Source organism: Odocoileus virginianus, chromosome 3 (assembly GCF_023699985.2).
Source record: "Odocoileus virginianus isolate 20LAN1187 ecotype Illinois chromosome 3, Ovbor_1.2, whole genome shotgun sequence".
Lineage (NCBI taxonomy): Eukaryota > Metazoa > Chordata > Mammalia > Artiodactyla > Cervidae > Odocoileus > Odocoileus virginianus.
In genome coordinates this window covers 95,627,722-95,649,104 of record NC_069676.1, presented here as the reverse complement: position 1 = coordinate 95,649,104, position 21,383 = coordinate 95,627,722, and the positions used below count along the sequence as shown (strand labels likewise).

The following is a 21,383-nucleotide window of genomic DNA, read 5'->3' as shown; positions in this document are numbered from 1 at the left end:
TCTGACAGGGTTCAAGCCCCAGACGATCGGGGGAGATTGTGCATAGAGACAGCCTGGTGGGAACCTGGCGCTGCGCTCTCTCGTGGACCTCTGCTACTCTGGGGGCCCAAAGCCTACTGCCCCGTTTTATGCCAACGAAACCTCAGTTTTTCTCTAGCTGACCCCACATTCTAAGCCTCACTCTCAGTCCACTTGTTTTTTTTTTTTTTAATTTTTAATTGAAGGATAATTGCTTTACAGAATTTTGTTGTTTTTCTGTCAAACCCCCACTTGCTTTTGATAATATCAACTGTACTCTCACATTACAGAGATAAAACAAAAGGCTGAGGCTAAGCCAAAGAGTGGATTTCATTCCTTTGCCCACAGTGACTGGTTCAGGATGAAAGAAAAGTGTTCTGTTACCTACCTAAAGTCAGATAGAAGAACACTAAATGACTCAATTTAAGGATTTCCTGTGGACTTATCAAGGACACGGATGGTCTCTTCTGGTATTCTGGAGTTGCAAATAGGGAGGAAGATCAATCTGAGCCTAAGAATGGAACTAACCAGGAGAACATGTGTTAAATAGACGCCGGTGGTATCGTCTGAGTTACCACACCTGGAAAGTTTTTCTTTATACAAGCTAATAAATTTCTTCTTTTTCTAAGCTAGTGTGTGTTGAGTTTTCTCCTTCATTGGTTACAGAAGGAATTCCAAGTGATACAACTTTCCAAATCCCTTCCAAGTGAAGAATGACACATGGTATAATAGAAATACCTTCTAGCGCCTAAAAATAAGGGATAAAACCCATGATTCACTGAAGAGGGTATGGGACATGAGGCCTGTAGAGGAGAACCTCAACCATACCTGAGATAAATAAAAGAGAGGCTGGGAAGCAATACCTGAGATAAATAAAAGAGAGGCTGGGAAGCAATACCTGAGATAAATAAAAGAGAGGCTGGGAAGCAATACCTGAGATAAATAAAAGAGAGGCTGGGAAGCAATACCTGAGATAAATAAAAGAGAGGCTGGGAAGCAATACCTGAGATAAATAAAAGAGAGGCTGGGAAGCAATACCTGAGATAAATAAAAGAGAGGCTGGGAAGCAAGCCTCTGACCATGGTGGTGATTTTAAGACACACACCCAAGAACAACTGTTATGAGGCAGGAGCTACCCAGCGCCTGCTGGAGGCATCTAAACTTTAAAGAGCCCTAGCTGCCATGCTGCCCTAACATTAGGGCAGACAAGAGGCTCTTTAAAGCTTCATTACACCCTGTTGGTAACCGGCATTTCCTTTCAGCTAGAAGTGTCTTAACCTAGCCATGGGCTTACCCGATGACTCAGACAGTAAACAATCCTCCTACAGTGCAGGGGACTAGGGTTAGATCCCTGGGTTGGGATGCCCTGGAGGAGGGAATGGCAGCTCATTCTAGTACTCTTGCCTGGAGAACCCCAAGAACAGAGAAGCCTGGTGGGCTATAATTCATGAGGTCGCAGAGCTGCACACAGCTGAGTGACGAGCACACCTACACCAAGTAGCCGTACTGAAGCAAGGGGCTGACAAGGAGGAAAACGGAAGTCAAACGGAGACAGGGATAACAGTCATCTTTATCACCATCATCATCATCACTGTTACTATGATTTTTGCTGCCATGCCTATTTAGCATAATTAAGTAGAAGAGGAAGGGCTGATCAAGCCTGTTGGGCAGTAACAGTACTGCCAGTATTGATGAGGAACAGTATTCATAAGGAGAACTGAAACTGAAAGCTGCACAGTCCAACTCTTTGTGACCCCACAGAGTCCATGGAATTCTGCAGGCCAGAAGAGTGGAGTGGGTAGCCCTTTCCTTCTCGAGGGCATCTTCCCAACCCAGGTCTCCCCCATTGAAGGCAGATTCTTCACCAGCTGAGCCACCAAGGAAGCAAAGAGAATTGATGTGATATCAGAAGAGCTTTGAGTACAGAGTATTAATTAGGGATTATTACTAACGAATAATAACTCCTAATAACTCCTCCTTCGGGAGGACGGAATGGCAAACTACCCCAGTAAACTTGCTGTGAGAACCTCACCAACTGCATAAAAGGCCAAAAAGATATGACACCAAAAGATGAGTCCCGCAGGTCTGAAGGTGTCCAATACGCTACTGGGGAAGAGTGGAGGAGAATTACCAATAGCCCCAGAATGAATGAAGCAGCTGGGCCAAAGTGGATATGATGCTCAGTTGTGGATGTGTCTGGTGATGAAAGTAAAATCCAATGCTGCACAGAACAGTACTGTATAGGAACTGGAATGTTAGGTCCATGAATCAAGGAAAATTTGACATGGGCAAGCAGGAGATGGTAAGAATAAACACAGACATCCTAGGAATCAGTGAGCTAAAATGGATGGAAATGGGTGAATTTAATGCAGATGACCATTGATCATTGTAAAAGCAAGAGAATTCCAGAAAAACATCTACTTCTGCTTTATCGACTATGCCAAAGCCTTTGACTGTGTGGATCACAACAAACTGTGGAAAATTCTTAAAGAAATGGGAATACCAGACCACCTGACCTTTCCCTTGAGAAATCTGTATGCAGGTCAGGAAGCAACAGTTAGAACTGGACATGGAACAACAGACTGGTTCCAAATCGGGAAAGGGGTACATCAAGGCTGTATATTATCACCGTGCTTATTTAAATTATATGCAGAGTACATCATGAGAAACTCTGGGCTGGATGAAGCACAGGCTGGAATCAAGACTGCTGGGAGAAATATCAATAATCTCAGATATGCAGATGACATCACCCTTATAGCACAAAGTGAGGAAGAACTAAAGAGCCTCTTGATGAAGTTGAAAGAGGAGAGTGAAAAAGCAAGCTTAAAACTCAACATTCAGAAAACTAAGATCATGGCATCCGGTCCCGTCACTTCATGGCAAACAGATGGGGAAACAGTGACAGACTTTATTTTCTTCGGTTTCAAAATCACTGCAGATGGTGATTGCAGCCACGAAATTAAAAGACCCTTGCTCCTTGGAAGAAAAGCTATGACCAAACTAGACAGCATATTAAAAAGCAGAGACATTACTTTGCCAACAAAGGTCCATCTAGTCAAAGCTATGGTTTTTCCAGTAGTCATGTATGGATGTGAGAGCTGGACTATAAAGAAAGCTGAGGGCTGACAAATTGATGCTTTGAACTGTGGTGCTGGAGAGGACTCTTGAGAGTCCAATGAACTGCAAGGAGATCCAACCAGTCCATCCTAAAGGAAATCAGTCCTGAATATTCATTGGAACGACTGATGCTGAAGCTGAAACTCCAATACTTTGGCCACTTGATGCGAAGAACTGACTCACTTGAAAAGACCCTGATGGTGGGAAGGATTGAGGGCAGGAGGAGATGGGGACGACAGAGGATGAGATGGTTGGATGGCATCACCGACTCAGTGGACATGAGTTTTGAGTAAACTCTGGGAGTTGGTGATGGACAGGGAGGCCTGGTGTGCTGCAGTCCATGGGGTCACAAAGAGTCGGACATGACTGAGTAACTGAACTGACTGACTGGCCTTATGGAACTTACAGTTTTGTGAAAATAAGAAGAATCAGGATGGGATTCTGAGGAAAAGTAATACAGAATTTCTCATCTTTCTAAACAAACAGTGGTAGCAATAAGAATGCAATTTCCTCCCCATTTTAAAATTTCCATTGTCTCTCACCAGCACGTAAGAAATTCCTCAGGGAAGTGCTGTCATTTTCTTTGTATACTCTTTGGATATTCAATGAGCAAGAAGAAAGTTACTTTGCCTATTTTCTATAATTCACTTGAGCATATAGGAAGGATGGACATGTACAACTGTTCAACGACCAGGATCAGCATATCTGAATCTATTTACCTACAAAACTACTAGCAGAGTAATCCACTTCTAAGTCTCTTTGTGAGTAACAAAGCAGACAGTGTTTAAAGCAGAGACTGGAGTGCCCGAAGAGAATTTCCATGAATGGCAAAGGCTGCTAGAGGCCAACAGGAAATACAGGAGAGGCAAAAGGAGATGGATGACAAATATTCTTACACTGGAACAATAAAGAAGGAGGAGAAAGAAGAAACAGACTTAATGGTATAAATTAGCGCCCCTGCTCTGAAGTCTTAAATTTTTAACAAGACCGCTTTGTCAGAGCCATTTATCAGGGTGAACGCACCAGGGCTTTGGCGACGGAACTGGAATCTATTTACACATGATACTGGCAGGTTATCTAGATGAAAGCATGAAGCCAGAAAAATCAGGTCTTCTGCTGGGACTGCCATGTATGTCCCAGAAAATATTCTTATGTGGGTCATTTACCCCAGGCTGGCCTGTACTGATCCCTTTTCCCCCCTATTAAACTATTTCAGCCTCTGCTGTTTACTTGGAATGAATATTGCATTAAAATGGAAAATTGGACTCTGTCCAATTTAGCTTTAGCCAGCTGAAACAGTATCAATGGAAGAAAATGATGCTGTAATTTTCTCGTCTGATAAAATGTGGCTAGAAATCCATGCAGAAAATGTAGTAATATTCATTAAAATGAAGAATATGCTACAGTGAATAGTAGTAGTTTGCTTTTGAAAGCACTTGTTAAAATATCATTAGATGTTCAATAATGACTAAGATGATGTAACAGAGATGTAGAAACAGGGATGCTGAGCTTGATGGCTTTGAACTCTGAAGTGATCTCTTTCTTAGATTCCATTCTCAAGCGTGACAATTGCAAAGGATAATTAAACAGTATCAAAGCTATCAATCAATCTACTCTGAAATGCTGGCTGAATTTCATTTTCAACTGCACCAAGAAAACTACATACATGTGTATGTGACAGTGCAGGTTTAGCCTAAGTTTAATCAGCATCTCTGAAAATGAAGGGAAAAAACAGTTGAACTGTATGTGTGGATCCTCAGTTTTCCAAATGAAACCCTAGAGTTGTACACTTGAAAGAAGAAGATTCATTATACTTAATTCATAAGATATTTAAAAATTCACCTTCATATGAAAATTTGTGATAAGACAAATAAATAAATGCATATTCAATACTCAGGAGAATTAAGATAACCTGATAAACTTTGGAGTCAGCTTTGAAAAACACAATCGCATAAATGTGTTCACAATCCTCTAAAAGGAAGCGTAAGTGGGTAAGTGGGCCAACTCTTGAGTCAGACGGACAACTGATGCCTGACTGCTGGGCTAACTGTGAGACGTGGGGCAAAATACTTGTCTTCTCTTGACTTCTTCACCTGTAAAATGTGACTCATGATGACACTAACCATGCCTAACTGCTGGGAGTTAATGCATGCAAACATTTAGAACAGTCACAGAGGCAGAGCAAATGACTCAATAAATGTTAGGTGTTTTTTTAAACCAAAAATTCCTATAAGATACTGGAAGACAGAATAAAAGGTTGGAAAGAGAAACCCTAAGGGAAAAGCAGGAGTATGAGTCTTGGCGTTATCCTTGTTGTCTCCAGTGCTCATGAAAAGAGTGCATTTGTGTAATAGAAATGATCTACATGAACATGTGAGGGCAAGGTACTAACTATGTCTATACATACGGTGGCCACATGGCTCCAACCACAGAATTCCCTGGAAGGCAATGCCACGGAGCAGCCTGAGGGGAAGCGAGAGTCCAGCGGCCTTAATACGGCTCAATACCCAGGACATGGAGATAATGAGTGTTTTACTGCAGTCAACCAGTAACTTTTCTGAGTTGATCATTTATCATGATACACTTCTTCTGAAGTCTTGAAATGCCTCAGCCACATACTGTCCTAATTTCTTTAATATTTCTCTCCTTAGGAGTGTGGAGGTGGCTTCAAGGAGGAGAGAGCAAAACGCTAAGTAGGTAGAAAGTGAAAGTGAAGTCGCTCCGTTGTCTCCGACTCTTTGCGACCCCACAGACTGTAGCCCATCAGTCCCCACCATTCATGGTATTTTCCAGGCAACAGTACTGGAGTGGGTTGCCATTTCCTTCTCCAGGGGATCTTCCCAACCCAGGGATCGAACCGGGGTCTCTTGCATTGCAGACAGATGCTTTACCATCTGAGCCACCAGGGAAATGGGCAGAATCACAGACTTCTTGCCCTCCTTCCATAGACTAGCTTGTAAAACTATCTGAATTGTTTTCAAACGCACAAGACCTCCTCTTTCCTGTGAATCACAATCATATACTAAAAGAACACGCTGTGTTCACAAAAACTATGTTCAAAAAGAACCTTGAAAAAAAAAACAAAAAAAACCAAAAAGAACCTTGATAGTACTCTCACCATTATTCTTAGTTTAATGGAAAGCGACGCATGCTATTTTTAATTTCATTTACTTCTTGAAGGAAAAATGATTACTTACTTTCCATCCCAGACATGGTCACCTCGGTGGAAAATCACTAGATTATTCTGAGGGTCCAGAGCCACCCCAGAAACCTGGCCTGGTAACAAGTATACTCCAGGCCAATCCAGTGCCTCTTCTACATGGAAATCTAAAAGAGAAACCCATACATTTAGTGTAAAAAAGAAAGTATAACTCCATGAAGATTCACAATGATTTTAAGAAGTTCATGCAGTAATGTCACTAGATGACCAAAAAAAAAAAAAAAAAGCATGCTCTACATAACATATACTGCATGCGCATGCCAAGGTGTAGCCTCCTGGGCTGTGAATAAATAAGTGACTGTGACTCTGTTTGGGCACTAAATGCTCGTTTCCTGTTGATAAAATGCCTCATAAAACCAGCTTATCCTTCAGTTATTAAGGAGAAAATTTGTGACTACCTTCTTCAAGACTCTTACTTTAAATTAGTATCTTGGAAAATATGGTAATATGGGTAATATCATTTTAATGCAAAGCCTTTAAATATTGTACATGAATAGCATTCTTGGGCAATAAGCCTGTGTGTGTGTGTGTGCACGTGCACGCAGCTGTCTCTCTCATCTAACTTCTGTGTAAACTGTGGGTGTTCAATATACATTAGACCCTATAATAAACTATCATTGCTAATCCCTTGTAGAAGGAACTATTTAAGATGCCAATTTCATTTTGCCCAGCCTCAGTGTTCCTATAACAATGGGAATGGAGAGATACTTTTTCACGGCTTATATTTCACTGTTCCCTAACACGAGAAAGGAAAATATAACAGACACTCTATGACTGAATGATCTACCAATTATGCTCACTTCTGTTCAGAATGCATTTATACTTAAGAGAATATCTAGGTTCAATTGTGCTGATCCCTTTTATAAAAATGTTCATGAGTAAAGAGGTGTGAGGTACAGAAGAGCTCTACTAACAGGATAAAGCTATGAAGATACTGTGAAATCCTCTGTATCAATGTCAACATTTCCTTCTCTCTGAAATGCTTCAGGAGAGATGCTGAGAAGTGAAAAAGCAATCTGAGTGCCTTTCTCCTGCCTGTACACTGGAGGATGTGGCAACATGCAGTGATTCTCAAAGAAGAACATTCAAGATTGGAGGAAGAAAGGGACACCCAGGGCTCGTATAATCAGCTTCCAAAAACTTGAGAGGATGCCAGTGTGAAAATAAACACAAATAAGGTAATTCTCTTAACTACAGAAAAAGGACATAGTACGTTTCCACTCCAAATGTTCTTACCTTTGTAGGTTTAATTTTTTTAAAATAAAAATTAACAAAATATATCACAATCAATACGATGACTAAAACAGTTTTGCCTATAACCTTTGCTGATACATCAACAAATATCCCCTGTGTCCGGTCTATGTAAGGTATTATGCTAGATTCTGGGAACACAAACACGGCATGGTTGGGGGCCTGGAGGGACTCAGGATAAAATGAGAAAAAACCCCCCCAAAACAGAAAGCAAGTACTTATAACTCAGTGTGGTACAGCAAAACAGGAAAGGGCCCATCATCTTTTCTGAGGCTTGTCTGGGAGAGGGTAGATGTTTTCACTTAAAGGTTTATCAAGTACAGAAGCAGGTAGTCAGAAAGATGGAAAGTGAGGATGTTTGTAACTGCAGAATGTGTTTCCATATCTTTAAGTAATCTGTATATCTTTGAAGACACCTGTGTATGTCAGGTGGGGGTATGGAAGCAGGATTAAACAAACCCCAAGACCGAGAGTAGACTGGAAGATAGACTGTCGAGCACGTGGAAGAGTATGGATTTAACAGTCAATGAGAGCAGTTCTATGCTGTGGTGTCTTGATCTATACTATGATTAATTCTGAGGCATGCTGCAAGTACTTTATTAACAGTAGTAAAGCCCAGGCCCTGGGAATAATTTACCTTTGAAATATACTAGAGCATGTGAGAATATCATTCTTAATCATGTGTATTTTGCTGTCTTCCTCAGCTGGGGAGAAGGGGGCAGACTGACAGCTGGCATGCCTAAATTGGCACAGCAGTGGCTATGAATGGGGCTGCTTGGATGAATAGCACTAATCATCTATCACGCTTGTCACAGTAGGAGAAAAGGAAGCAAACTGTGGGGCCACCGATGACTTTCGAGCACGGGGTGGCATGGACAAAAGTGTGGTTTTGAAGGTGAACTCAGGAAACAGGGTCTACGAATGATAATTAGAGACATATAGATGGATTCCCCAAAGAAACTATTTTAAATCATTTTAAAGTTGCATGAATCTCAGGCTGTACTTCATTCATTCTCATCTCCGTTACAGCTAGTCCTTTTGGTGGCCATTCTGCATGCAATCAGCATCTCCTGAAGATTCGGGATCTTGAATCTTGAACCTCATAACAACAGAGATATTTAATTGCTTTCATCTGCTTCTCAGAGCCCAGCACCACTACAACTAGGTGAAATTTTGTGAGGGCAGAGATCCTGTCTTGTTCACTGTTTTGTCACTAAGTCTTGCTCAGGGCCTGGCCCATGGTACTGGCCTAATAAATGCACTAAACTGAACTCTGTGCTTCATTTTCTACTTGCTTATGTTGTCAACTAGCATTAAACACACTTATCATCTTATAGCTCACCGGCACTACCTCTTTTTACCCCTAGCATTGTGCTGAAGACACCGTGAAGAGACTCAATTAAAAAATGTTAATTGGCTAATTATTTTCACTGAAGGCAATCAACACATGTCATGTTTCCTGTAACTTTTTTATCCAGTGGTTTACCAAAAAGGACTGGAAGCGAGGCGCTCATGAAGATTTAGAGATGTTAATTCTTCTAGAAAATGTGCGCTATCCTAAATATACTATTCTGGGTTCAAATGAGGATTTCATAAAATACACGAAATACTGTGTAAAGGACTTTAATCTGGCTGTGAATAATCCCATATTATCACTGACCTTAGATTGGTCAACTCTCAAAATCTGCAAAAACCACAGACTGATAGGTTGTTAACAACCTATTCTGTCACTTACAAGAATTCCTTTTGGTTGGAAACTTTCAAGATGAAAAAGCAGGATAACTATCTAGGGCACATTTATATACTTCTGGTAAATTTTCAAAACAGTAAAGGTGATATGTGAGGAAGTACATGAGGGTTAACAATGTGAGAAACTTGGCTCTTTCAGTACTGAGTCAGTGCAAAGAAGAAAAATCTTGTACAAGGCAGGAACATTCAGAGAAATTATACTAAATTACTTTAAATTTCATTAAAAATATCACTGCACATTCATTAAGATTACTGAGCTAAGACCTCAAAATTTTCAGGACCTGAAAACCTAGGTCTCTGTGTTAATTACAAATTCCCAAACAGTTAAAGGAAAACTGAGTTCACATTTTCTTCTGTGAACACTAGCTCTGTGAACTGATGTTTCTGCTTCCAGAGTCATCATCTTTTTTCATTATTATGCAGTTAAAGGCTGTTCTCTTTAAGATACAGTGATCAAGAATCAAAGCAGTCATGGAGGACTAGTGGTGTATGCATATGGAATGAATATTTATGCTTTCACAAGTCCTGCCCATCTTTACAAGAGAATTATAGGATGCTCAGACAGAATCCCAGGTCACTTTCTCTATTTATAGAAGAATGATAGGCTTGGGCCTGACTTTGATCATCAATAGCAAGGGTGATTATTTTCTAACCCTCAAAAATATTTCAAATCCTTATTAAAAACTGTCTGATAAAATGTATTTGGTTTCTAAGTTAAACTTGACATTTTCAATCACGGAAAAGTTAGAAATTCAAGTTCAGATTCCTCTTAGATTTTACTTAAGAAGTAATTCATTAGCATATATGACTAATGTTGTAAACTGACAGTCCTAATTTGAAAATTAAATACAGATTTCTTACATATGACCTTGGGCAAGCCATTCCCAACTCCAAGTGTCAGCTGCACTAAATTCAGATGTCAAATGAGAGGGCTATTTCAGAAGAATCCTTGCATTCATTATAAATAAAGGTAAATGTACAGCCTCATATTGTACCACATATTTTTAAAAAGTTACTTTCAGAAAAAAATTTAACATTAAAACTAAAACTACCAATAAATCACTAAGCAGATTAATTAATTGTATCTTTCCAGGAAAGATTAATGTTAACAATCAATGCTTTCATATGAAACTATTAATAAGCATTTAAAAGGGCATTCCTTTATCTGTGTACACATGACTAACAGAATTAGATGAAAAAATTTGAGGAAAAAATATAATGTCAAACCTAGGCTATGACTTAACTTTACTGTAACAAAGCTCTTTATATTTAATCTTAAGGAGAAGACCCTAGAGAAATCAGTAGATTTCAACAAGAATAAATAAAATTGTTGCTTTTTCTACACAAGTAGATTCGCATTCAGTGATGGAAAGATGCCTTATTTTGGTCAGGGATTGTTATTCATCAAGTGCCAGCAATAACTATAATTAAGACTATAAGAGAAATATTTATACTTAAGTGAGAAAGAAAACAAGAATTAATTATAAAGTCTAATTTAGTGGGAGTGAAGTAAGAGAGTTACGATATAATTAGGGGCTCAAAAGTATTAGCAGACTGCTTTTTCTTTTAAAAATTTAACTGCAAGTGAATCTTCACCTTAGTCAAATTGTTTGGATATTGATTGAGAAAGTATGACCAAAGGCAATCTATACCTAAGAGTTATTAAAATTGTAGAAAAGATGATGGGAAGGTTGGAAAAAAACAGCCTGTCTATTATTTTATTGTGAGACAGAGTAATGAAGTAATTAAAAACCAAGATTTTGAGCAAATCTGCCTGGGTTTGATGCTGGTTGACTGAACTGTGGCATTTTGGATAAATGGCATGCATCCTTTCTATGCTTCTATAGATGGGTTTCTTCCTCTATAAATGATTTTATCATAGATTTTTGCTTTCATTATGCTCCTCTCCTCCAGAGATGAAAATTCAGCCTAGTGAATGCTTCATTTCACCCTGGGAATTCTATAAGACTTGAACCTAGAGTCAGCATATGACTGAAATAAGTTAAAAGTATGGCTTCTGAGTCAAGAAAAAATTGTCCATAGAAATTAAGTAAAATTTAAATGCACCATGACAATATTTAAAGACTGCACATTCTCTCATCTTGTGGGCGGTCTCACACAAATGTCTATGTATTTTCTGATGTCCAAAGGTGTACAGGCGGATGCTTTTCAGTCGTGTCCTACTCTTTGCGAGTCCATGGACTGTTGGCTACCAAGCTCCTTAGGAGACAGTCCATGCAGTTTTTCAGGCAAGAGTACTGGAGTGGGTTGCCATTTCCTTCTCCAGGGGATCTTCCCGACCCAGGGATCGAACTCAGGTCTCCCGCATTGCAGGCAGATGCTTTACCCTCTGAGCCACAGGGAAGCCCACCTAAGGTGTTCAGCATATGTCAAATCAGGGTTCCATATGCAGGCAAATAGTAGTCCCATCAAATTTAACAGGAAGAGATTAGCTATCGGTAGTTTTAAATTTATTTTTCAATGAGTCTAGTTTCCAGAATGCAACTAGAAAAGAGATTATGATTTTCTTTCTTCTCTATTAATGCTGTCTTAATACAGACATCAAACTAATGGTAGGAACCAAAGTATACTAAGAGTAAAAAGGAGTGTATTTGCTTCTTAATTTACTAGGCTGCACACGTCACACTGTACATCATATATTATGGGAAAACATCAAGACAGATCAATGTAAGTGGCCAGTAATTTGAAGAGCCACAAATTCTCATTATGACAGAACACTGCTAAGTTACATTTTGTTAATCAACTGAGAGCGTCGACTTTTGCAGCTTTCCTACATATTCTAAGAAAATTCTTTCATGGATGCTGCTTAAGCTAAAATAATTAATATTTAGTTTTACTACTTTGGTGTTTAAAGTTTTGAAATCTTAGTCCAACATGACACTAACAATAGCAGCTCTAATCATAGTTACTGTTAACTTATTATACCATTTACTAAATGTTTTCTTCAATTAAAGTCAGATATTACATTGTGCTGTAGTAAAAAGTGAAAGAAAATTGAAAAGAGTTTTTAGAAGTAGCTTATCTAAACATGGGCCTTGCTATTTTGCATTTAATTTTATAAAAATCTGGAATCAGAGTAGTGAAATAACACTAAAATAAATCATTTGAGAAAGGAAATACATGCACATTTTCTTCCTGTAACTAGAATTTGTATTCTATGTTTCTCTAACTCAGTGCTTTATTTCAGTGACATTCACCCACATACTTAAAATGAAAGGAAACTTCCTGAACCAGGTCTTGGAGAAACATTTTTCTTCTGGGCACTGCCATTTATACCACCTCGAAAGGAAGATGGAGACTTGGCCAGTAACTGTATTTTGAGTGTTTTAAGTATTTCTTTCTTAGAAAAACTCAGTAGGTCTTAGGAATATAATTCCTTAAGTCGAATTATGATTTTCACACTGACACTTAGGATGTCTATAAACGATCATGATGTTATTTCAAACTGAAGAGTAACAAAGGCACGTCATAGACAACTAGAAACTAGATTTTTGGTGGGGGGCACACTGCAGGGTATACAGAGACAGAAATATAAGGCTGCACACACGAAACATATAACGTTGTAAACCAATGTGACTTCAGTAAGAAAAATTTAGAAAAGATAAGTCATGAATAAAGCATGCTGTAAGTCTAACATTTCGAACTTGAACAGAATTGTATTCTCACCAAAGAAGCCCTTTTATATTTATGCATTGTTCGGGTTACAGTTTACTGTTTTTAATACAGAGGTTCAGACAGACAATCCAGTCTGTCTATGAAATGGATAAGGGCATCATAAACTGCAGATTCCTAGACACTGTGCTCAGAGATAGCAACTCAGTTGTTCTTCAGTAGGATTCAGAAGTCTAGATTTTTCACAACCATCCTAGGTGATTCTGATGCAAGGGGAGGTTCAGGGGCCACCTCTTTAGAAACAGTTTTATTAGGTAAATTTAGATGGAGTTAGAGCAGGGCTGACCCCATTTAAATATGAAGAGGTAAAAATCTGGGTTCCAGTTAACACCTCATAGAGACTATTAGGCTAGTCCTAATGGACAATGCTTGAAACTTGTGTGTGAGAAAGAGGCACTGCATGCTAATTTGTTTTTCAATTATAAATAAAAATCAGTTGGGTGTTGAATAATTTATGGCTTCCTGCAAAGCTGTATTTGAAAACATCAAGCTGGCAGCCTGTGCCATTCCAGCCCACGCAGGGACCGCTGCCATGCATGCACACCCGTTACTTTTCTGGAGATTATCTCCACATGCTGTATGATCTGGCTTTCCACATTAGCAAGTAACATGAAACACGATCAATATCACAGAAGCCACAACACAATTAAAGACAAAGATGAGGCATCCATAGCTTGCTGGTACAGAAACCTGAAGGGAATAAGGTATTGTCCTCTAATTACAGAAGCCAATCCTGGTTAGAAGATGAATCTGACAGTTACTGACTTGCAGGAGGCCCCTTCAGATATAACCACTCAGCTTTCCAATTAAGATGATAAATTGATAATGGAACTTAAGAAATCAAAGTCATAAAAAGGGTCACATTTTACAAGTCAATTGGATGAGAATGTTGGAAGTGTAGGATTCCTATGAGAGGAATTAAATTACCTTAAAGGAAGGCAGTATATAACCATTTCACACACTGGAACTTTATGTATTAGGTTTGAATTTTTGGTTTATTCCCAATGTTAATTTGGTTAAGTATTGCTTATCCTGAATTTCATATGCCACCCTTCCTCATATGATCCAGAGAGTTTGGGTCCTGGAGATTCTGGCTCATCAACTGAACAGAAATGGAATGTATGTAGGATTGGACCAAAACAAAAACTTGTACGAAAGTGATATCCGATAATCCAAATAGAATCACGTTTTTCTAACGGTAAGTTCTTTTCATTGGTGAATTTTCTCACGCATTAATTTTTATTCCCTTCAGATTTTGCTAATGTGGATTGTAGTATGTCACATTTTATTCTTTAAAAGAAGCACCTAAACGCACCTCCTGTGTGTTCTGGTTCCCAGGTGCCTTCACCAGGTAGGGGCTGCTGTAATGACAGAACTCTGCTCTCTGCGGGCCTCAAGGTAGACACTAGTCTGTGGAATTTGTGAATTCTGTCTCTGACAAGAACAGCATTGCCCCTCTCACGTTCTGCACTCTCTCTGGTATCAGACCGACCAAGATCCTTCTTTTGGACTACGTTTGCAATCTCAGCTACCAGGTCAGACTCTGATTCTGCCTTTTCTGTAGGATTATATTTATGCACATGAACAACATCTTCCCTTTCTCCTAGCAGCTTGGAAAGTAGTGAATAGAAATCACCTGCGGAAAAAAGAGAAGAGAGAAGGGGTGGGGAGTTGATAAGACTTCAAAATTTACAAAACATTATGCCTTAAAAATCATCTCTTGATTCCTGATAATAAGCAAGAGAGACGGTTGCTCTCAGATGTTGAAGCATGGGGAGAAGAAAAAAAGATTTTCCAGAACAATGAAAAAATAATAATGCTTCACATTTCATTTTACAAACCACCCATTTCCTTCTGTTATCTCAGCAGCCAATAACACTAAATAACGTCTATTAGCAAATAGTAGAAACAAAATCATGCATATGTGACTGCATGGCATGTTTCAATAATGGTTTTCACAAGGCTGTTAGATTGATTTAGAAGTCAGAATTCATCAGTTTTTCAAAATAAAATATTATCAACAGTTACATCAGAAAATAGCTGTATTCACAGGCAAACCCTTTGAAGTTGTCTTTATTTTTTTTTTGAAGTTGTCTTTAAGAGCCTATTAAAGTACAATATACAAAAATAAAATGTATATTTTTGAGCAGGTGCTATAAAACACAAAAAATATAACATCCACTTGGAAAACTGGAAAACCAAAGTTTCATTATCATTTTGTTAGCTGTGCTGCTCTAAGTAGCTTCAGTTGTTCATTTTAAACAAGAAATGAACAAATTCCTGAAAAATAATTTTGTGACAAAAGAATATTTTTAAATCAGTTTCTAGCAAAAGAGATTTTTAACTAGTATCATTGGAATGATTATCACTGCAACATTATTTCATGTCTTCCTGTACTAAAAAGTAAATATGGTTATGATAATATAGCTTCACGAAAACAAATTATTTATAAAATATTATGACAGATTCAAAATACAACTATGGAAGGTTCATGAAGCATTTTAATCTTCATCATTTACAATTATGGCTTCAAATCCATTCAGTCAACTGTGTGAATAGGAAACATTTATATTTCCAATGAAATCATAAATCTGCTTTTCTAACCCAAATCCCAAGGTAACCCATACTTCTTCCTTTTCCTCACCCTATATTAAGTACTGTTAATGAAACTTATGATTGTGGAGTCCTTTTGCTTAAGCTTTAATTATATTTATAGCATGATCAGATAACATTTATAAAATCTTTTTTTATGATCATCAGGAAACAAAAATAATAACTGGTTTAAGCAGGATACATTCCACTAAAGAATATATTATTAAAACATATCGGTGCATATTTGCAAATAATCTTGGTTTAATGATTTGAAGTAGGCTTTCAATTCTTGCTCATGAAAGCAGCTTCTCCCAGGTGAGATCTTCAATCAGAGAATAATTACCATGTATTAGGACCAATATCAGTAAAATGAACAAAGCAAATCACAATGCACCTGATTGTGGTAGGCAACAGTGGCATTCTGCCTCACAGAAGAGAATTAAATCTATTGGTGAGAAATTCACCTGCCCCGCACACTAAATATAAATAGCTCAATATGCTATTGTGCAATGAAACATTTTACATAGCAACTAAAAACAAGATCTCAGGGACAGATAAAGAACACAATTTTAAAACTTGAGTCCACGACATTAGGCTAACGTTATCAAAGGAACACAGGCTTAGAACTAGGCATGGTTATTCAAGTTTGTCAGTAAAAATCGAGAAGCTGTGATAAAATACCAAATGCACAGCACTTGGTTCCTCTGGAGTGGTCATTTACAATGATCACTGGGTCAGGAAAACAAAAAGTGAGCAATGTTATATAGGCTTGGCTGCACACAAATGCACTGGCCTTGTGAGAACAGTGCTTCCAGAGCAGCAACCCACTTCTAGAGATTACACGCAAGAGACCACTAGATGGCTATCTCTTACACGCTTATACATAAACCAGGAAGGTGTTCCCCCCACCACCTTTTCCTCTGCTGGTGTCTGAAATAGATGAAATCTGGAAAGGCTAACCATTTTTCTTAGTCATGTTAAGATCTTGACTTAGGAAATCTATCTAACCTTGAGTACAACGGATGGAATAGACTATAAATGGAGGAAGTTGGATGGTCTCTACCCCAGTGTCATCTCTCAATATTCTCTTTTTTATTTTAAATTTATAGTATAGCCATATTGGACTTTTACTTCCTTGAATGTCAACTCTAAGAAGATGCTGTTTCTCCTTCCCAGGACATTTTCTCTCCCCAGGGCCTCAACCTTCAGATGTTCCTTAGGCGTCACTTGTATCCAAGAAGCCTGCCTTGACAGCTGGATTAGGGGCCGCTGCTATGTGTAGCGACAGCTCTCTGCTCTTGTCCTGTACTATTGTTACTCAGGGTCTGGTCTGCGTTTCAGAGTAGTGTTCGAATCCAACCCCTGACACTTAATACCTACTCTGTGCCTTTAGGCCAGTTACTTACCCTTTACAAATAGAACACAACAGCTACCTTTAAAACTGTTCTGTAGATTTAATGGAGATAGTTAATGTAAAACGCCCAGTCCAACAGATATCATAAAGTACATATCACTAAACTGTAGTTATTATAATTACTAATGACAAAGATGCAAACTCCAGTTGCAACATACATCTGCTTCAATCTACAATTTACCTAAAATTTTGAAAAATCAGCTCCATTTCTTATTGAAGTACTGGGATTGTCATATGGAAAAAAGCTCCCTTCATGTTTACAGCCCTCTGCTTTCTCAACAAGGCATCATGGCTGCCTTTATGATCTGCTTCCTGATTTTGCCAAAAGAGGTTGTATCTGTTCTTTCTTTTGCTTCTCAGTCTATTTCTGGAGAAAGAACCATCCCCACTCCAGTGTTCTGGGTACCAGCCCTCTCTGAGCCTTTGAGGGCCTTTCCTATCTGCTCTTCCTTTCCTTCTCTGACACGAGTTCTCTGCCAAAGATATGACTCAGGCCATAGACACACACACTCTGTGTGTGTTTATCTCGAGTGGTCATGGAGGTGAGAAGAGACCTCTTTTGACACACTATGTCTTTCAAGTTTTTCCATTTTCCCTCTTTCTGGAACAAGTTCCAGCACCATCTGCAAGAGCTTTCTGTGATACTGGAAATAGTCTTTACCTGCGCTTCCCAATAGGATAGCTCCTAGATGCAGGGGCAATGGAGTGCTTGTAATGCAGCTAATACAACTGAAGTGAGAGTCGCTGAGTTGTGTCCAACTCTTTGCGACCCCATGGACTACAGAATCCATGGAATTCTCCAGGCCAGAATATAGGAGTGGGCAGCCTTTCCCTTCTCCAGGGGATCTTCCCAACCCAGGGACTGAACCCAGGTCTCCAGCACTGTAGGCGGATTCTTTACCAGCTGAGTTACTAGGGAAGCCCAAGAATACTGAAGTGGATAGCCTTTCCCTTCTCCAGGGGATCATTGAACTGCGGTCTCCTGCACTGTAGGGGATTCTTTACCAACTGAGCTACCAGGCAAGCCCTAATTTTTGTTTGCTTGCTTTTAATTCATTTATACTCAGATTTCAATCACCACACGTGGTTAGGGTCTACCGCAGTGGACAGTGTGGGATGATGTGCTGCTTCATCCCTCCTCACGTCCTCTTTCTTCCTGAACGGAAGGTGCCTGCCTCCACTCCCTACTCCACTCCTGTCAGTAAGAGTCACCTGCAAGCCCCTAGGTGCTGAATCCAGCATGCTCCCCATCCTGACCTACTGCTGCACGGAGCACTTTCAGAGCCCCTGCAGAAACCCTCCTTCTAATGCTGTTCTTTCCAGCTCTTCACCTGTTGTCTCTGCTTCCTCTTATTTTGCCCAACATGTGGAAATGCTGGTGTTTTCTGAGGTCTACCCTGGGCATACTTTACTTCTGCTTCATTGACTACACCAAAGTCTTTGACTCTGTGGATCACAACAAACTGGAAAATTCTTCAAGAGAAGGGAAAACCACACCACCTGACCTGCCTCCTGAGAAACCTGTATGCAGGTCAGGAAGCAACAGTTAGAACTGGACATGGAGCAACAGACTGGTTCCAAATGGGGAAAGGAGTGCATCAAGGCTGTGTATTGTCACCTTGCTTATTTAACTTATATGCAGAGTACCTCATGCAAAATGCCAGGCTGGATGAAGCACAAACTGGAATCAAGATTGTTGGGAGAAATATCTATAACCTGAGATATGCAGATGACACCACCCTAATGGCAGAAACTGAAGAACTAAAGAGCCTCTTGATGAAAGTGAAAGAGGAGAGTAAAAAAGCAGGCTTAAAACACAACATTCAGAAAACTAAGATCATGGCATCCAGTCCCACCACTTCATGGCAAATAGATGGGGAAACAATGGAAATGGTGACAGACTTTATTTTCTTGGGCTCCAAAATCACTGCAGATGGTGATTGCAGCCATGAAATTAAGAGACGCTTGCTCCTTGGAAGAAAGCTATGACCAAACTAGACAGCATAGCAAAAACCAGAGACATTACTTTGCCAAGAAAGGTCTGTATGGTTGAAGCCATGGTTTTTCCAGTAGTCATGTATGGATGTGAGAGTTGAACTATAAAGCAAGCTGAGTGCTGAAAAATAGATGCTTTTGAACTGTGATGTTGGAGAAGATTCTTGAGAGTCCTGTGGACTGCAAGGAGATCCAACCAGTCCATCATAAGGAAATAAATTCTGAATGTTCATTGGAAGGACTTATGCTGAAGCTGAGGCTCCAATACTTTGGCCACCTGATGGGAAGAGCTGACTCCTTGGAAAAGACCCTGATGCTGGGAAAGATTGAAGGCAGGAGGAGAAGGGGACAACAGAGGGTGAGATGGTTGGATGGCATCACCGACTTGATGGACATGAGTTTGAGTAAGCTCCAGGAGTTGGTGATGGACAGGGAGGCCTGGCGTGCTGCAATCCACGGGGTCGCAAAGAGTTGGACACGACTGAACGATAGAACTAAACTGAAGACCTCTTTCTGTTAAGTAATCTCAAACACTCACAAAGCTTAAGCTGCTACACTTGACAAATGACTCTGAAATCTGAAGATTTCCTAGTACCGAGATCCTAGAGGTATATAAAACTGTCATCTGGAAATTTCCACTTGGATTGAATGCCCAGTTTGCCCAATTCAATGCGACTTTGAACTCAACAGGACCAAACCAGAGCTCTCCCCCTTCTCCCGATACTTTACCTTTTTGAAAAACAGTATCTCAGTATTAAACCATGTCTTAGGACAATCAATCCAGAAAATTAGATTCATTCTTCTCTCAGCAGTGAATCACAAAGTCATCTGATTCATTTGATGGTATTTGTCAACATCACCTTTTCCCTCCCTACCACAATTACTCATCCGAGATGCTTAACACCCTGTAACTGTCATGTTGAAAGACTCTACCCCTTATTCTTCAGGGTAAATCCTCAACCCTGCCTTCAATAGAAAAATCTGTTTGGACTTGGTATTAAAAATACTCTAGGTGAGGTCGCTCAGTCATGTCTGACTCTTTGCAACCCCATGGACTGTAGCCTAGCAGGCTCCTCCATCCATGGGATCTTCCAGGCAAGAGTACTGGAGTGGGTTGCCATTTCCTTCTCCAGGGGATCTTCCTGACCCAGGGATCGAACCCAGGCCTCCCGCACTGTAGGCAGACACTTTACCCTCTGAGCCCCGGGGGAAGTCTCTATGTAGTCTAGAGCAGGAAAATGCTCTATCTTTGTGCAAATGACTGTGATTGAAGGGAGCCTGCCCCCCACCGATACTGCCCGGGCAGGACTCCTTTTCCTCAGCTCTGTCAGCCTATGCGCTCCGGGACAGTACGTCCTGACTCTCCTCTGGGTCCGGCTGCTAAGGGACCATACAATTTAATCGCCAGCTGGGACACATCTGAGGAAGAGAGGGGTGTTCCTAACATTTATTCTAGCCATAAACTGGCACAGTCCTAGAAAACTGGCATGTATAATTACCCTACTTACTCTTCCCAAAGACAACACATGAGGAAGTACTTTATAAACTGCAGAAGACAGTAATAGTAATAACAGCTAGTATTTATTGAGAGCTTAGCATGACCAGGTCACTTTACTGGATACGTTATAATACAGAATACATTTAGCCTCCATGAAGGACTCATGTCAGATGAGGAAACTAACGGTATGGTACTAAGGTACACCGCTGTAGGTGCTGAACTGGGGTTTCAAGGCGACAGCCTGACCGGGGGGCCTGCCTTTTAAGGGCACTGGATCCAGGTTCCCCTTTCTGCTCTGCCCCAGCCAAAACTTCTCTGTGAATTCACCTCAGACCTGTCAATCTTATTAATCTTCTTCTTTCTAAAGTAGTAGTCTTCTGAGAACAGGTGCTCAAGATTTATTCTCTAATTGAACAAGTTTCTTTTTTGTCCTATCCTAGCTTGTCTTTTTCTTACAACTGTATAAGAATCTAATAAATTAATCAATACATACATATACTACAGTGATTTTCACAATGCTGGCCTAAAGAATGATGACTGGTTTTTGGTTGCAAAAAGTATGAGTTTTCTATTTTCTATCCTTTTTAATAATTTTCACTTACCACTGGCAATATATCTTACATGTATAATAAAATTCTCTAAAGCATTCTAAAAAAATTTTTTTGCACATTTAAAGTATCTGGAAAGGGACAAGTGGCAAGCTACAAATATGATTTTATATTAACAAAAAAATCCTCTCATTTCTTATTCATTATCATATTTCCAGTGCTGAGTACTGTTCCCATCACAGCAGATATTCAATAAATGATTCTGGAATGAATACTGTTTTAAAAATG

General features: G+C 39.6%; 1 protein-coding gene across 8 annotated transcripts in view; it reads right to left on the bottom strand.

The window, feature by feature from the left end:
* Positions 1-21,383, bottom strand: part of PAM (peptidylglycine alpha-amidating monooxygenase) — a 314,353-nt gene that overhangs the window by 37,846 nt on the left and 255,124 nt on the right. For 5 of the 8 annotated variants that reach the window (XM_070465860.1, XM_070465859.1, XM_070465862.1 and 2 more), the window contains 2 exons: positions 14,364-14,684; positions 6,333-6,462 (listed from right to left, as the gene is read on the bottom strand). In XM_070465860.1, the coding sequence (XP_070321961.1) occupies positions 6,333-6,462; positions 14,364-14,684 (451 nt within the window). The remainder of the gene's footprint in view (positions 1-6,332; positions 6,463-14,363; positions 14,685-21,383) is intronic. The other 3 variants (XM_070465864.1, XM_070465865.1, XM_070465866.1) reach the window with 1 other exon arrangement.